Genomic DNA, 16647 nt, shown 5'->3' on the forward strand with positions numbered 1-16647 from the left:
TTTTCTAAAACCAGCTTGAACATCTGGAAGTTCACGGTTCACGTATTGCTGAAGCCTGGCTTGGAGAATTTTGAGCATTACTTTACTAGCGTGTGAGATGAATGCAATTATGCAGTAATTTGAGCATTCTTTGGCATTGCCTTCTTAGGGATTGGAATGAAAACTGACCTTTTCCAGTCCTGTGGCCACTGCTGACTTTTCCCAATTTGCTGGCATATTGAGTGCAGCACTTTCACAGCATCATCTTTCAGGATTTGAAATAGCTCAACTGGAATTCCATCACCTCCACTAGCTTTGTTCGTAGTGATGCTTTAGTTGGTGCTAATAAATATTTTTGAAAGTGAGATGAAGAGCCTGAAACTATCACAACACTATAAATCAGCTATACCTCAATACAAAATAAAAAGTTCAGAAAAAAGAAAAAAAAGGAAGAGAAAGTATTCTGTTCAATTTTGAGAATGGAAATTACATAAACAAAATAGGGCTACAAAAACTTTGAATATATTTGTGTAAATATTGTGTAAGCAACATATTTGTGAGAAAGATAATGTTAGGAATATTGGAACTAAAGAGGCAGATGGAGGAACATGGGAGGAGGCTGGATTCAGAGTAAAGACTGTAGAAGTGTTGACTAGCTCAATCAAGTTGGAATTTTGAAATACTGTTGTAAAGAGAGTATCATGGAGGGATATAGCAGAAGACTTGTTATGTTCTGCAAATGGGAGGGAAGATTTGGAGTGAAGAGAACATATCTTTGACTTAAGATAGAAGTAAGACATCTGATTAGAAATACAATCTTGATGATGAAAACACCTGAACTGGGAAGAATATTAAAAATCAGGATATATGACCTTTCTGAGACACATCCATAATCTCACAGCTAAGAAGTACACAGATTGGACAACTTTTCTTGTTCATTCTTGCAAAATAGAGTCTGATGTAAGAGTTGGCCTCAATAGAAAATGATACTGAAATATCCTGCAAACAGAACTCTAGAATGCACACCTTTGTTGATCTTCTGGCTTTAAGGAAAAGATTACCTCACTACTATAAATCATAAGGCCACATAAATTTCATTTCTGACAAATGGACAAACTGAATCTTAAAGAAAATGGATGCTCTAAGTCATAGACTTAATTATACTTCATTAAAGGAATATACTAGTGTTGTCTTGGAGAGATGTTATATATCCTATTTTTGAAGGTCAGTCTAATTAATATATCACCAGTGTTCTTTTACACTGCTTCATCTTTGAGTCTATAAAATTACTTGAAAATGATAAGGTCTTAGGTAATAAACAGCATTTCCCTATTGAATAACAGGGATATTTATTCACTAATTTTAGGAAAAATGTTTCAGTTTCAATCAGACACACTTCTCTAGTTTTCTTATTTTAAAAAATCTTAAAAGCTGTATGTAATTGAAGATTTTCTTTCCTTTTTGACATATTAAAAGATGCTCACATTTACATTTTCTAATTTTAATTATTTCAGTATTTAAAGGACAGTATTTAATTAAACTAGTTAATTTTATAAGCAGTTTTTAAAATGAATCAGTTCTTTGGATACTTTTTTCTCCTTGTTGCATTTCCATGCTACTATTCTTTATCTTAAGCTAAAGTGTAGGATTTTTTTCTTTAAAATTTATCTATCGGTTTTTTGAAAAATCAAGATTTGTGACTAAAGTTTTGGAAAGATTGGAATAAACCTGTTCTCCTGAGAGCTTTACCAGAATTGATTTTTCTCAAAAAAAAAAAAAAAATTGCACTAACTTGGCCTGTCTCACAAAGCATGTAAGACAGTTCTTCCAGGCCAGTTGTCATCCAGTTCATCTGTCTTGATTGTAGTAAAAAAAAAAAAAAGAAAGAAAGAAAGAAAAGAGAAATGAGTTTGAAGCAAGTACAGATGCCACTTTCAAAAGTCGCATTTTAGGAGAGGAAGTTCGTTCAGTCAGGATAACAATGATCTCTGTCCTGTTGAAAATATTTGGCATCCCACCTTTGACAGTTTTAAGTATGATATATCACCTTTGGCACCTACAGTTTGCAAGTATTTCTAGATGTATGCTTGCTATCAATAAGACCCTCTACACAAGAGATATAGATTGAGATAAGTAAACAACACTGAAGCAAAATCATCAATGTAAAATTTTATTTCAACAGATAATTAGAGCGTATTTTCTAAAATAGTATTTGTATGTTATTTGTAAATTTCTGAAGATTACTTTGAAATTACTATTAATTGGTTTTGTTTATCTTAACATAAACTTTTTGTATCTCATAGTTGGAGAGAAATTCATTTAATAGGATGTTTCATGGAATGCATTAATCAATCCAGAATACAAAGGATATTATTATTCTAGAATAATTTTTGGCATAAATTTTTAAATTCTATTTGTCTTTGCTTTTTACTATCATAATAGTATAAATATAATGTTAGACTTGACACTTGTATTCTAACTTAAAAAATTATTTTCTTATTTGCAAATTCTCTTGATTTTGCTACTCAGGACCCTGGAAAAGATCCTTAACTATCAACAATTTTGCTTTTTGGAATTTTTCCAAAGAAACAGTCCTCCTTATCTTATATTATGGTTGAGCTCTAGTTAACAAACATTATTAAAGACTAAAAGAAGGATGACTCAAAATTATCTCTTTCTCATTTTTTGTTTTCTTTTCTGTCATAGCATTTTAGTTTTCAGAATTTCATAATGTAATTAATTCCACTGTCCCTTTTCCTGCAGTATAACTGAAACACGGTTCTCAGGTTATATATATTCAGTTATAATTTGTAATGATAAAGAATTACTGTATGTACTTAGTGACTTAAAAGTCTGCCAAGTCCTTTCAGGACTGATATAAAGAGAACATTTGTGAACAACATTTTATATAGCTCCAGTGCTAAAAATAAAATAGGCAGTTGTGAAACAGAAACACTTAAAATACTTACATTTCATGAGAGACTAAGAAGAATCAAATAAGGTGGATGCTGTATATTATTATTTACACATTCATTCTTAGAACTATGTTAGGACTAGAGGCTTAAGCAAACTAATTACACAGAAGTCATGTTGGTCTATCTGTTTGCTGATTGAAGGTACACTATGATGTACTGTGACAAAAGCAATCTTCCTACAACATCGTTCCTAAATTCTGTAGGGTTCTAGGTCACAGGCCTCCAAAGATCGAAAATTATTACCTTGGGGATGAGATGGAGCCAACAAAATGTAGCTAAGCTGATGATTTTTACCTTTTTATTGTAACAGTTTTTCCCTAGATGAAATCTTTCAGTTTATAGGAGTAACTGGTAAAGACTCTTCCTGATATATAGGGCACTTACACTTTAAAACTTTGCTCAATGCTTTCTTTCTTTTTTGGAATCTAGAGTGTTTTTCCATTTTTTCATTGTGTTCTCTGTCTCAGATATTCCTGGATTTGCAACTGTAGAAACAATAATTTCCCCGTATGAAATCTTAGACCTGTGCTGGTGCCCAAGTCTTTTGAGGTACCAAAAACAGATAAAACTTTGAAGACACAGATAGACCTTTGTGTGCATGAATGCTGGCACATGCATAGATTGACACACACACATACACACGCACATGTGCAAGTGCTGTTCTGCACACACTGTACATTTTGTATTGTTTATCATGCAGTTACTCTAAGGATGAATTTTTTCAATCTCTCTTAGTTGTATTGATATTTCATCTCTTCATTAATGTTATTAATAATGTCTCCTGCTACATTCCTTTTGTGTGATATGCTCAAGACAATACAGGCAGTAATCCAGTTTATCTCAAGTCTACAAGGAGTAGTACAGTTTTAATGGTTTTGACAAAATGCAAAACCTGAGCATTACAAGGCTCTAAAAGCATTTTATCAGTTCCCTCAGTGCCTTAATTATTGTGCTCAATTTATTGATGTTAAGCAGTTTGAAATTTTCAGAGAGCCATATTCCCCAAGACATTTCTTTCCCAAATTAATTTAGAATCAATAAAATATTGCAAGCTGATCTAATTAGTAAATGTTTACTATATGAAATACAAACAACGCTACAAATATGCACATATTACTACATTTAGATCCTCCAATACCACCAACAGCACAAACCTTTAATTAGAATATGTAATTATAAAGCTAAGCCATCTTTGCTTGCTATATTTCTTCTGCTGTACCCTTAAAACTAGAAGTTAAATTTTCCAGTAGGTACTGTTTTTGATTGGTGTTTTGCCTTTCTAATTACTTTTGGTTCCATATATGTTGTTCTTAACTTGCAATATCCTTCCACTGATAACCATCTTAATTTACAAAGACATTTCCCTTTGAGTAAATTACACATTGGGCCAATTCTATCCAAGTTCTAAGAACTTCATTTGAGTAGATTAAATTGGCGATCTAAACAAGATTATGGATTCAAGCACATAGGTTGAAATAGGGAAAAAAGAGAAAGAGGGAAAATTCTCCTATAGTCATACACTGTACTCCTAATCCTAGCCCAAGTGGTTGCAAATGCCTTTCAGAAGAGGACCGTGTGTGACTGTGAATGTATAGATCAGCCAAAATCTGTGGCCCTTACTAGAAAAATCTTAAAAAACAAACAAACCCAAAAAAAAAAACATGTTCTTCAATGAGATTGTCCCACTTTCCAGTACAATTTAAATATAGGAACACCATCTCTTGCTCATCTTCATAGCCTTGATAATGACTAAGCATAGTTACATCATCTGGAGTGGGTACAATATAGCTTAAATTTAAGTACCTTTCAGAATGAACTTTGTGCAGTCATGATTCCTCATCTTAAATGCATTTATCTCCATAAACTAACATTACTGCAAAGGCGTTTTCCCTCATAAATTTATCCTTCTTTTTGTCAGTAAATCTTTGGAATTCCTCTTTGAAGGAAAAAGCTGGTACACAGAGATCTAAAGCTGTCGTGTTGGCCAGGTGGCTAGGGTGACCCTTTGAGATCAATGGGAATCTGATTAGGAAGGGATATGCCAATGCTGGCCTCTTTAATAAGTACTAAGGTGCCAGAGAAGCAAACAAAACCACCACCACAACAAAAACCAATCTGCTCTTTTAATTTCCTTCATCAGCAGTTGATCATGGGTAACAGCTTCAGAGAGACCATTCACTCTCCAAATTAAGCTGGAGCAGAGGCAAGGAACTTTCCTTCTTTCCCTGTTTTTATGAATTTATCTAGGGTATTTGTTTAGCCGAGCACTTCAAACACAGTGCTTTCCTTGTTGACTAGTTTCCATCAGCAGCAGCAATTAGCTTCAGTTTCCTAGGCAACCATTCTCTACCCCACTGAGAAAAACCTTTTCTTGACAGGAGCATTCTGTCTAAAATTGTCTTGTTTTCCTTCTTTCACAAGTGTACAGTAGGCTTACTTGTCATTTCTTTTAACATAGCACTATTATACTTATTATTCTTAAAAGCAAAAACACTTTCTGGCTTTTATATTCCATATGGTTGAATTTATTGTCAACGTCTCTTACTTTTCTCTTAACCTGAAAGAAATCAACAAAAATATATTCTCAGGCATATGCCAACTTGCTTGGATTTTTTTTGTTCACAGTGTAATCAGTGCGCCTTTACATATTCAAGTTATCTCAGCTGGTTGTGATGAAAACCCAAAAGGTACACATTAAAAATCAGACTTCTTTGTATACCAACAATGTCATATGTTGCTCAGAACCAGGTTGTAATTGTCAGGGCCACTGAGAAAGTTTCAGCTCCATTGTTTATAAATCAAACAAACAATATTGATAGGTCAGTATAACAAAATAACTAAACCAAAAATAGGTGCTAAAAACAGGGCCTGACACTGGCAACAGAATTTGACGTGATAAAATAATGTGACCAGAAGTACATAGTGGTGTAGCTTGAATCAGCATCATGGAAAAAACTGGAGGATTGCAAACTGACTGTAAGTTGGTTGAATATCCCTGGGTCGGAAATATCCCCTGGAGAAGGAAATGGCAACCCACTCCAGTACTCTTGCCTGGGGAATCCCATGGACAGAGGAGCCTTGTCACAGAAGAGTTGGACACAACTTAGCGACTAAACAACAGCAACATGGTATAAGGATAGAGTAAAATTTACCTTGTCGTTTTAGTTTCAAGAATAACTGGCAGGAGCCTGATACAGTCTGTTAGACAATGACCCAAAATTCAAGCAAGAAGGTACTCACTGGGAAAAACGACAGAATTGTCCTAATGTATGACAGAAACTGTCGATCTTTACCTACATTTTGTCAGTCAAATGATGACAGTAGACTTGATGATAACAAAACTGTGAGTGTGATTAAAATAGTAATATAATTTAAATAAGCACTTTATATATATATATATGTGTGTATATATGTATTTCATTTAGTTGTCCCAATATACCAAAAGATGAGTATCACTTCAGTTCCCCTTTTTAGATGGGGAAACTAAAGCTTAGAGAGAGTATTTACTTGCAGTTAGTAAGAGCTAAAGACAGGGCTTGATTCCAGATTTTTTGACACCAGAATCTGCTGCTGTTGCTAAGTCGCTTCAGTCATGTCCGACTCTGTGCGACTCCATGGATGGCAGCCCACCAGGCTCCCCCGTCCCTGGGATTCTCCAGGCAAGAACACTAGAGTGGGTTGCCATTTCCTTCTCCAATGCATGAAAGTGAAAAGTGAAAGTGAAGTCGCTCAGTCGTGTCCGACTCTTTGCTACCCCATGGACTACAGCCTACCAGGCTCCTCTGTCCATGGGATTTTCCAGGCAAGAGTACTGGAGTGGGGTGCCATTGCCTTCTCCGCACCAAAATCTACTATGATATAAAATATCTGTACTACATTGATATAAATCAAAATGATATTCTAATGAGACAGTAAATTGCCTTTATCCATGATTTTGCTAGTTTTCCAACTTGGAAAATATGTTACTGTGTGGAATATATAATGTTGACAGGAAATAGAAGTGCCTAGTGTAGCAACTTGTTTAATAACCTTGTATTGCAAAATGTTTATTCATTATGTAGGAGAATATAAGTAGCTTAGCATCATATCTCCAAGGTATTATCAAGTAGGTTTCTGTGGATGAGAGCATGTCTCAATTTCTTATACCTATTTACTTCCGTTGGTGGTATATGCTTCCACCAATAGATTTACCCAATAACAAAAATAAACATGCTTTCCAGAATTCAGTTCAGCCTCCTGAGGACTGCTTTGATCCTCTTGTGAATACCAACCCCACGTCTGTTATTCAGAATATGTTTACAAGACGGACTTCACTTTTTTACCTGTAGCTGTTTATCTCTATATCGATGATACAGTGTCACCTGTTGCTCTATTACCTGGGTTTTATCTTTAAATTCTTTATTTTATGTAAGCCTATAAGCAATGGCACCCACTCTAGTACTCTTGCCTGGAAAATCCCAGGGATGGAGGAGCACAGTAGGCTAAAGTCCATGGGGTCTCAAAGAATTGGACATGACTCAGCAACTTCACTTTCACTTTTCATAAGCAATAACATTATTTAAAGGTTATAAAATGGATTTATTTTAAATAAGTTACTTTTAATGTTTTCAGTCTAGCTGATTTTTAGACAGATCATTTATCAGATTAGTTCCAAGTTATCCATTCATTTTGCTTAGGCATGACAAGACTTTATGGCCACATCATGAGCTATTTTTGTATTAGTTATAAAAACATAATGACACTGCTGGTAAAATTATACCAAGTTAATATTCAAGTACTGGTTGAAAGGTTTTCATTGAAATTCTAAATCCTTGACATTAACAAAATAAAGAATAAAATACATATTACACAACGTCCTTAAGACAATTTCTAACATAGACTAAAAATGTCCACTTCTGAAAATTTTAGATGTTCAAAAGAAACATAACTGATCCTTTCAGAATTTCAGATTACAGTAAGATGTGTCATGTTTTCAGCTGCGACTTCAGTTCAGTCGCTCAGTTGTGTCCTACTCTTTGCAACCACATGGACTACAGCCAGCCAGGCCTCCCTGTTCATCACCAGCTCCTAGAGTTTACCCAAACTCATGTCCATTGAGTCAGTGATGCCATCCAACCATCTCATCCTCTGTCGTCCCCTTCTCCTCCTGCCTTCAATCTTTCCCAGTATCAGGGTCTTTTCTAATGAGTCAGTTCTTCACATCAGGTGGCCAAAGTATTGGAGTTTCAGCTTCAACATCAGTCCTTCTAATGAATATTTGGGACCAGTTTCCTTTAGGATGGACTGGTTGAATCTCCTTACAGTCCAAGGGACTCTCAAAAGTCTTCTCCAACACCACAGTTCAAAAGCATCAATTCTTCGGCTCTCAGCTTTCTTTATAGTCCAACTCTCACATCCATACATGACCACAGGAAAAACCATAGCTTTGACTAGACAGACCTTTGTTGGCAAAGTAATGTCTCTGCTTTTTAATATGCTGTCTAGGTTGGTGCTAACTTTTCTTCCAAGGAGAAAGTGTCTTTTAATTTCATGGCTGCAGTCACCATCTGCAGTGATTTTGGAGCCCCCCAAAATAAAGTCTGTCAGTGTTTCCACTGTTTCCCCATCAATTTGCCATAAAGTGATGGGACCAGATGTCATGATCTTAGTGTTCTGAATTAAGCCAACTTTTTCACTCTCCTCTTTCACTTTCATCAAGAGGTTCTTTAGCTCTTTGCTTTCTGCGATAAGTGTAGTGTCATCTGCGTATTGAGGTTATTGATAGTTCTCCCAGCAATCTTATTTCAGCTTGTGCTTCATCCAGTCCAGCATTTCTCATGATGTACTCTACATATAAGTTAAATAAGCAGGGTGACAATATACAGTCTCAATGTACTCCTCTCCCAATTTGGAGACAGTCTGTTGTTCCATGTCCAGTTCTAACTGTTGCTTCTTGGCCTGCATACAGACTTCTCAGGCGGCATGTCGGGAGGTCTGGTATTCCTATCTCTTTCAGAATTTTCCACAGTTTGTTGTGATCCACACAGTCAAAGGCTTTGGCATAGTCAATAAAACAGAAGTACATGTTTTTCTGGAACTCTTGCTTTTTCAGTGATTCGGTGGATGTTGGTAATTTGATATCTGGTTCTTCTGACTTTTTTAAATCCAGCTTGAACATCTGGAATCTCATGGTTCACGTACTGTTGAGCCTGGCTTGGAGAATTTTGAGTGTTACTTTGCTAGCATGTGAGATGAGTACAGTTGTGTGGTAGTTAGAGCATTCTTTAACATTTCCTTTCTTTGGAGCAAAAGCAAAAGCAACACCTATTTGTGGATGTGACTGGTAATGGAAGTAAAGTCTGATGTTGTAAAGAGCAATACTGCATAGGAACCTGTAATGTTAGATCTGTGAATCAAGGCAAATGGAAGTGGTTAAACAGGAGATGGCAAGAGGGAACATCGACCTTTTAGGAATCAGCAAACTAAAATGGGCTAGAATGGGTGAATTTAACTCAAGATGACCATTATATCTACTACCATGGGGAAGGATCCCTAAGAAGAAATGGAATAACCATTATAGCCAACAGAGAATCTGAAATGCAGTACTTGGAAGCAATCTCAAAAACGAAAGAATGATCTCTGTTCATTTCCAAGGCAATCCATTCAATATCACAGCAATTGAAGTCTATGCCCTGACTAGTAATGCTGAAGAAGCTAAAGTTGAAGACTTACAAGACCTTCTAGAACTAACACCCAGAAAAGATGTCCTTTTCATTATAGGGGACTGGAATGCAAAACTAGGAAGTCAAGAAATACCTGGAGTAACAGGCAAATTTGGCCTTGTGAAGATCCGTGTTAACTCTCAGTGGAGTATAATTAATAGTACTTTGTCAATTTATTCATAATCTGTATTCATCTTTAATCTTCTGAATGACTAAATCCTACTCAAAATTTTATATGTATAATGGTTGGGAGGAAAACTTAACAACAAAAAATTAGAGAGTAAGAAAGGGAATAAGAATGTAGCACAAGTAAGCAATGAAGGATTAAAATGTAGTCTAATCTCTTCATCACAAAAAGAATGTTTCATGTTGCTCATTGTCCTCAGCAGTAAATAAGGGTTATCATGCTTCTAGAAACAGTCTAGAAGACAGACCCTCGATAATTGGGACTTACTGGCTGAATCTAGAGCAGATGGTAGCCCAGAACCTACACAGCCAAAGAAGTTTGTATGAAGCCAGAAAATAAATAAGTAATATGCCTCTATCTTTGTCTATGGAAAAAAAGCAACAATAACAACCAGAAAAACTGGCCATCAACATAGGTAATCACAGAGTAATCATACTATCCTATAATTCAACATAAATAGCCGCGTTGGGCTGGAACTCCTCCTGCATATCACCATTGCTCTCTCTTTAAGTAGAAATATAAAAGTAGAGAACTCAGAACAATGTATGACTGAGAGAAAATAAAAACATCTTGGTGAAGAACTAGTGGGAAATCTTTTTATCTGAGTTCTTGATGTGCCAGGCCTGTTCCATATTTGAGTTCCTCACAACAACCTGTGAGATGGGTATTACTATCATTCCCTTTTTTTTTGGTTGAGGAATTGAAACTCAATGAGTTTGAGTAAAATTCTAAAGATGAAGTAACCAGATGGTAGCAATGCTGGAGTTTATGCCCACATATCTCTGCTTTAAAGTCCATGTGACTTTGTCTAATTTACACTATAAAAGATAGTAATATTCTAGATAAATAGAAAGATATGATAGAAAGGTGGATGGAAGGATGGTGGTAGTTAATAAATACTTGTAGAATGAATATATATAATTTCATAATTAGCTATAATTATATATATATATATATATAATCACACACATTGTAACTCTTATAATTTTTATAGGTCTGATTTTTTGACTGTCTTCCTTTATCTTTTGTATATGTTTGACATGTTTACCATTAGTCTTCCCTGAACTTTACCTGAACCCTGAGTAAATTTGCCCCTGTTCCAAAAGCCAGGCTATAACGATGAGGCTCCCTCAGGAGATCTGCTGATTAGGCCTCCAGTGGGAAAGGCCATCCTTCATGTGGGAAGCTGCCATCTCTACACTGATGACAGCCTTTGCTTAGAGAAAGATTTTTAAATTTGACCATTTGAAACCCCTGAGCAACCCTATATTTGTGTTTTCCTGAATAAAGTGTTAAATTATAATAATATTAGAAAATACACTTATTTTCTAGTTTTTAAGTTTTAACAATATTATTTTCCCCAGAATGGAATATAACATGTCATGAACTTGGTTCCCACACAGCCTATTTGATTATTCTAAAATAGCTTTCTTATAATCTGTGAAATTCCTTTGTAAAAAAAAAAAAAAGATCAGTTCTCCTAAGATTGGGCTAAATTATTTTACTAGTTTTGATTAAATGCCTACAAATATAAAATCAGCTTATTCAACCATGAAACTCAAACACATTTAAATTAATGTTCTTTGAAACAGCAAACCCAATAAAATGTCCTGCTACTTTCCATCTAAATTAATATTGTTTTGCTAAAAGTAAACTATCACTGATAAAACATGTGGTACTAGCTGATATAGTGCATTTTACTGAAGTTGGCCCTGTCTAAACTGATTGGAGAAGGCAATGGCACCCCACTCCAGTACTCTTGCCTGGAAAATCCCATGGACAGAGGAGCCTGGTAGGCTGCAGTCCATGGGGTCGCTAAGAGTTGGGCACGACTGAGTGACTTCACTTTCACTTTTCACTGTCATGCACTGGAGAAGGAAATGGCAACCCACTCCAGTGTTCTTGCCTGGAGAATCCCAGGGATGGGGGAGCCTGGTGGGCTGCCATCCATGGGGTCACACAGAGTCGGACACGACTCTGCAAAATGGGAAAATCTAGACAAACTTCTCTCAAAGTTCTTTTAGCTCTAAAATTGTGTGATACTATGAATTAAGTTGTATAAGTTAAAACATCCTTATAAAGATGAATTGTATCTTTGCTACTTGATACTGTAATTATTCCATACTTGTTTTTGATAGTAAAGAAAAAGGATCCTTCATCATTGAAATTAAAATGAGTGCAAAGTAGACTAATTTCCTTGTGGTAGATTTTTTTTATAAATATGATGAAAAAATTCTGTAGAATTTTGTCTCTAATTTAGAAGCGACTTAGCAGCAGCAAACTGATTGGAGACAAGTTATGATTCAATTTTCCCTTTATTTATCTCTGTTTAGAATATTTTGAAAGCCTGTACAGTGCCTAAAGATGTCATTTGACCTACACCTCATGTAAATACATTCTTTATTAAGTCCACCTGTGTTCTCATTAGCCAAGAACGTGTAAACTAATTCTCCATGGTGTCAGAATTATTGTAAATATACTCTCAAGCAGAATGACTGGTATAATTATGTAGCTCACTTGTAATTTGTTCACATAAATTAGCAGATATTTGTATTATTTTTATTGGACTGTCTTCCCAATTTAAACAAATTTAATTTCTTAACTACTCTCATATCCTGGAAATGTCTTCAGAAAGTACAGAAGAATTTTGGAACCCCATTTAAGAAATACTTTTCTAGAATGCTTCAAAATCTTAAGAATACAATAAATTATATAAATGGGGGGGTTAAGTTAGTAAATATAGTAACTGGCACAGATTACTTCTGAATTTGTGTAAATATTATGAACAAGCTTTTCATGTTGATTTTTCATCCTTTCAAAAAATTGTGTTAAAGGTCCAATCTGGATAAAGTTCACTGAGAGAAGCTTTGAGAATTGCAACAGTGCCAGAGAGAAAATCTTTGACTTGGGAAACTACAAAGTAGTGGAGATAAGGCTTGTGTACGAGCACAGTTTCACACAAGATATATTTCCTTAGTGCTATCGGGAAATACTAATGTGCATAGCGCCAACAGGGAGATACAGGAATGATCCAGAAGATGCATTGGTTTTATATATATCCCATTTTCTGGAGTGTTTGTTCCGCGTCTCCACTGCATTCAGTTCTCCATAAGACACTTGGATGCTAGAAGTGCTAAAATTACTCTATTGATTTTTAAATGTCTGAATTTCATTGAAAGTTAATATATGTAAGTGGCAATTCACAAAACGTAAACTGATTCTTTTTGTTATATTATTAAACAGTGTGGACAACAAAGAAGTCTCCAAGTGGATTTAACTTTCTGTGGCCCGTTTTGCAGTATTCTTTCCATTGATAATGTCACTCTGGGAGATTAGCCTTTCAACCCAGCAGCTTGGCTTCATGGAAACACGCAGCCCTTCTTCCTCCCCTGTCCTCCCCACCAAATAGCATAGCAGTTACAGTGCTTTGATGATTACAGTGCTTAATCCTTACAATGCTTTAATGATTGTTATTGTCACATATTTACCTGCAAAAGCTAAAATGGAACTAAAATGCTAATAAAATAATACTGTCTCTTAGAAATAAAATATTCATCTTCTTGAGGTAAATTATCTATTGCAATTTCTAAGATAGTCTTCAAGATATATAGGTAGGTAGATAAATAATTAGATAGATAGATATTGGTTAATCACTTGTTACATAGTCTCCAAATATAATCAGGAATAGCGATAGTGTACGTTAGATACATGAATAGACAAGCAGATCTGCGAGTGTATTTCCTTGGTTCATACCTTTAAAGGAGTTCATATATTTCCTTTAGTAATTCACACATGACTGCTAAAGAATTTTTTGGTTATTTTTCCATTATTCCTTCTGTTGTTCTGTTTAAGAAGAAGAACATCATAATAGTTAGAAAACCTGGGTTCTAATATGTTTTGCCTCCATCAGCTGTGTGAACTTGAGCAAATCTCATCAATATACCCAGCCTTTGTCTCCTCATCTGCAAAATGGGAAAATTTAGACAAACTTCTCTCAAAGTTCTTTTAGCTCTAAAATTGTGTGATACTATGAATTAAATTGTATAAGTTAAAACATCCTTATAAAGATGAATTGTATCTTTGCTACTTGATACTGTAATTATTCCATACTTGTTTTTGATAGTAAAGAAAAAGGATCCTTCATCATTGAAATTAAAATGAGTGCAAAGTAGACTAATTTCCTTGTGGTAGATGTTATTTTATAAATATGATGAAAAAATTCTGTAGAATTTTATCTCTAATTTAGAAAATATTTTTAATCTCAAAAGACTTCTTTCCTTTTTAGTTGATGATATATGGATCATCATTGCCTGGATTTTTTCTGACAAGGTTGTATAAAGTTAGCATTGACATGGCTCAGCAGATGCTGTGACAGTCCAGAAACTAGTGATCAGGCATCTCACAGACTGATCTGTTTAATGATGAACCTCCCTCTCAGTCTAGCTTTTTAAAATGAAACTATTGCACTGCCTATAGGGCTTTCCTGGTCACTCAGCAGTAAAGAATTCACCTGCTCACACAGGAGATGTGGGTTTGATCCCTGGGTTGGGAAGATCCCCTAGAGAATTAAATGGAAACCCACTCTGGTATTCTTGCCTGGAAAATTCCATAGACAGAGGAGCCTGGTGGGCTACAGTCCATGGAATCACAAAGAGTTGGACGTGACTTAGTGACTAACAACAACAACAATTACACTAAGTTGAATATATATCATATGGCCTCAAATATCTTTAAACCATCTACTATTGAGAAAAGGAGCAGCTCTTTAGAAAGGGACTATCTGATACATCATTTCCATGTATTCCACTCAAATTTTATCTTCCCAGGTTTTTCTTAATCTCTCTTGTTCATACTGAAACCAGATAGTTATTTAATCACAAATTCACATTTTGAAGCATCTTCCTGTGATTTTAAATCATGGTATTTGTTCAGATTAGCATAGAAGCGTGTTTTACTGGGTACAAAATAATCCATTATTTCTGTTTATATAAACAGGTTTTTTTTATTATTATTGTTTAAACTGCCATACAGGTTGTTTTCGTTAGTTCGGTGTGCATTTCGCTTAGCTCCCAGAATGCCAGCTCCTTTTATTTTCTTTCTCTGTCTCTCTCTCTCTTTTTCTTTTTTGGTAATGTGTGTGTGTGTGTGTTTATCTGCAGCTTATCCTATTGCACTTTTTAGGGAGAAAGACAGTGAAATACAATTCTAATTGACTGTATTGTTTGATTAATTTTCCTCTTTGCCACCTGTTTTCGCTGGCTCATTTTATTTTCTTTTGTTACAATTTATTACAGAGGAGGTGTCTGCAAGGATAGTTCAAGTAGTCACGGCGGAAGCTGTAGCAGTCCTGAAAGGTGAACAAGAGAAAGAAGCTCAGCCTAAAGATCAACCTCCTGCTCTGCCTTTAGGTAAATGAGAAAGTCTCAGGTCAGGGGCAGTGTCTGCTGCGTCTCAATCACAGGATCAAGTCTTCACATTCAAAGATAGGCCATATCTCGTACTCCATCTCTACTTGTGGCATTCCTCAAATGCCTCTGTTGGGATGCACTGGGACCTATTTTCACTTTTCTCAACAGGCTCATTGTGGTATTTCAGTAGTCTTTAGGACAGTCAACTTCTAATTACACTTTGCCCCTAAATTGCCCTTCATTTTTCTTTTCCAGACCACTAGAAATAGTTATTAAAAAAATTAAGCCAATGCACTTTGACATCATGGCCCCCACTCAGGAAAATGTTCTAATACTTTAATTAGAGATGATTGTTTCCCTTTATGGGTTTTGGTTAATGATTATCTATACTACAGTCTCTGGGGTCTCCCTGAAAAGGCTACCAAAACCTATAGCCAGAGATTGTTAGAATCATCAGTGGCTAGTACCTTATATGGGATACAATGATTGAATCCCATATGAGGTACTAGTCTTCACTTTGTTCATTTAAGGGCAATACATTAGCCCTCTCCCTCCATTGCAAGTCAAATGCCCTACAGGACCAAACAGGTAATATAATGGCGCTCACCAAGGAAAACACTCTCAGCCAAAGGCTTGGTGCCCCTATTTTCAGTGGATAGATAGATGCTAGATGTGGTTGTATATACATGCAGAGACACAAAAAGGGAAATTCTCTTGCAATTCAACATATGCTTATTTCACAGGTATGTATAACTAACCCAGAGAAAGATGTGGTTTTTAAAGCCTAAAAATAGTATATAACTATTGTTCCTTCAGTCTTATGCATCTTTAATATTTGATTTTCTGATAAGCACTGCATTGTCTATTAAAAATTAAACCATAAAAATTTCTCCTCTCTCAATAATGATTAAAAATAATCTCATTATATTCAATACAATGTTCTCTGATGATCAAGGATTATTTTCACCTAAAACAGAGAGGGAAAAACTTATCTAAAACATTAGCTTTCTTTCTGTGGTTTACTTCTGTTCTTTGAAATGAAAGGAAACCTTACTTTAAAAAAATTTTTTTTTTAATTTTTATACAGTTGGAAAGTTATTTTCCATTTACAGCTATTACAAAATCCTGGCTATATTCCCCATGTTGTACAATACATCCTTGAGTCTATCTTACACCCAATAGTTTATAGCTCCCATTCTCTACCCCTGTGTTGCCCCTCTTCCCTCCCTACTGGTAGCCACTAGTTTGTTCTGTCTGTGAATCTGCTCCTTTTTTGTTATAGATACTAGTTTTCAGTAGTTTTTAGATTCCACATATAAATGATATACACCATGTGTCTTTCTCTGCTTGACTTACTTCACTTAACATAATGCCCTGTTAGTGGCAAAATTTCATTA

General features: G+C 35.3%; 1 protein-coding gene across 4 annotated transcripts in view; it reads left to right on the forward strand.

The window, feature by feature from the left end:
* The window catches only part of MAP2 (microtubule associated protein 2), a 249811-nt gene that overhangs the window by 182378 nt on the left and 50786 nt on the right, over positions 1-16647 (forward strand). For all 4 annotated transcript variants that reach the window (XM_068967679.1, XM_068967680.1, XM_068967682.1 and 1 more), the window contains exon 6: positions 15137-15250. In XM_068967679.1, the coding sequence (XP_068823780.1) occupies positions 15137-15250 (114 nt within the window). The remainder of the gene's footprint in view (positions 1-15136; positions 15251-16647) is intronic.

The sequence above is a fragment of the Capricornis sumatraensis genome, chromosome 3 (genome assembly GCF_032405125.1).
Source record: "Capricornis sumatraensis isolate serow.1 chromosome 3, serow.2, whole genome shotgun sequence".
NCBI classification, from domain to species: domain Eukaryota; kingdom Metazoa; phylum Chordata; class Mammalia; order Artiodactyla; family Bovidae; genus Capricornis; species Capricornis sumatraensis.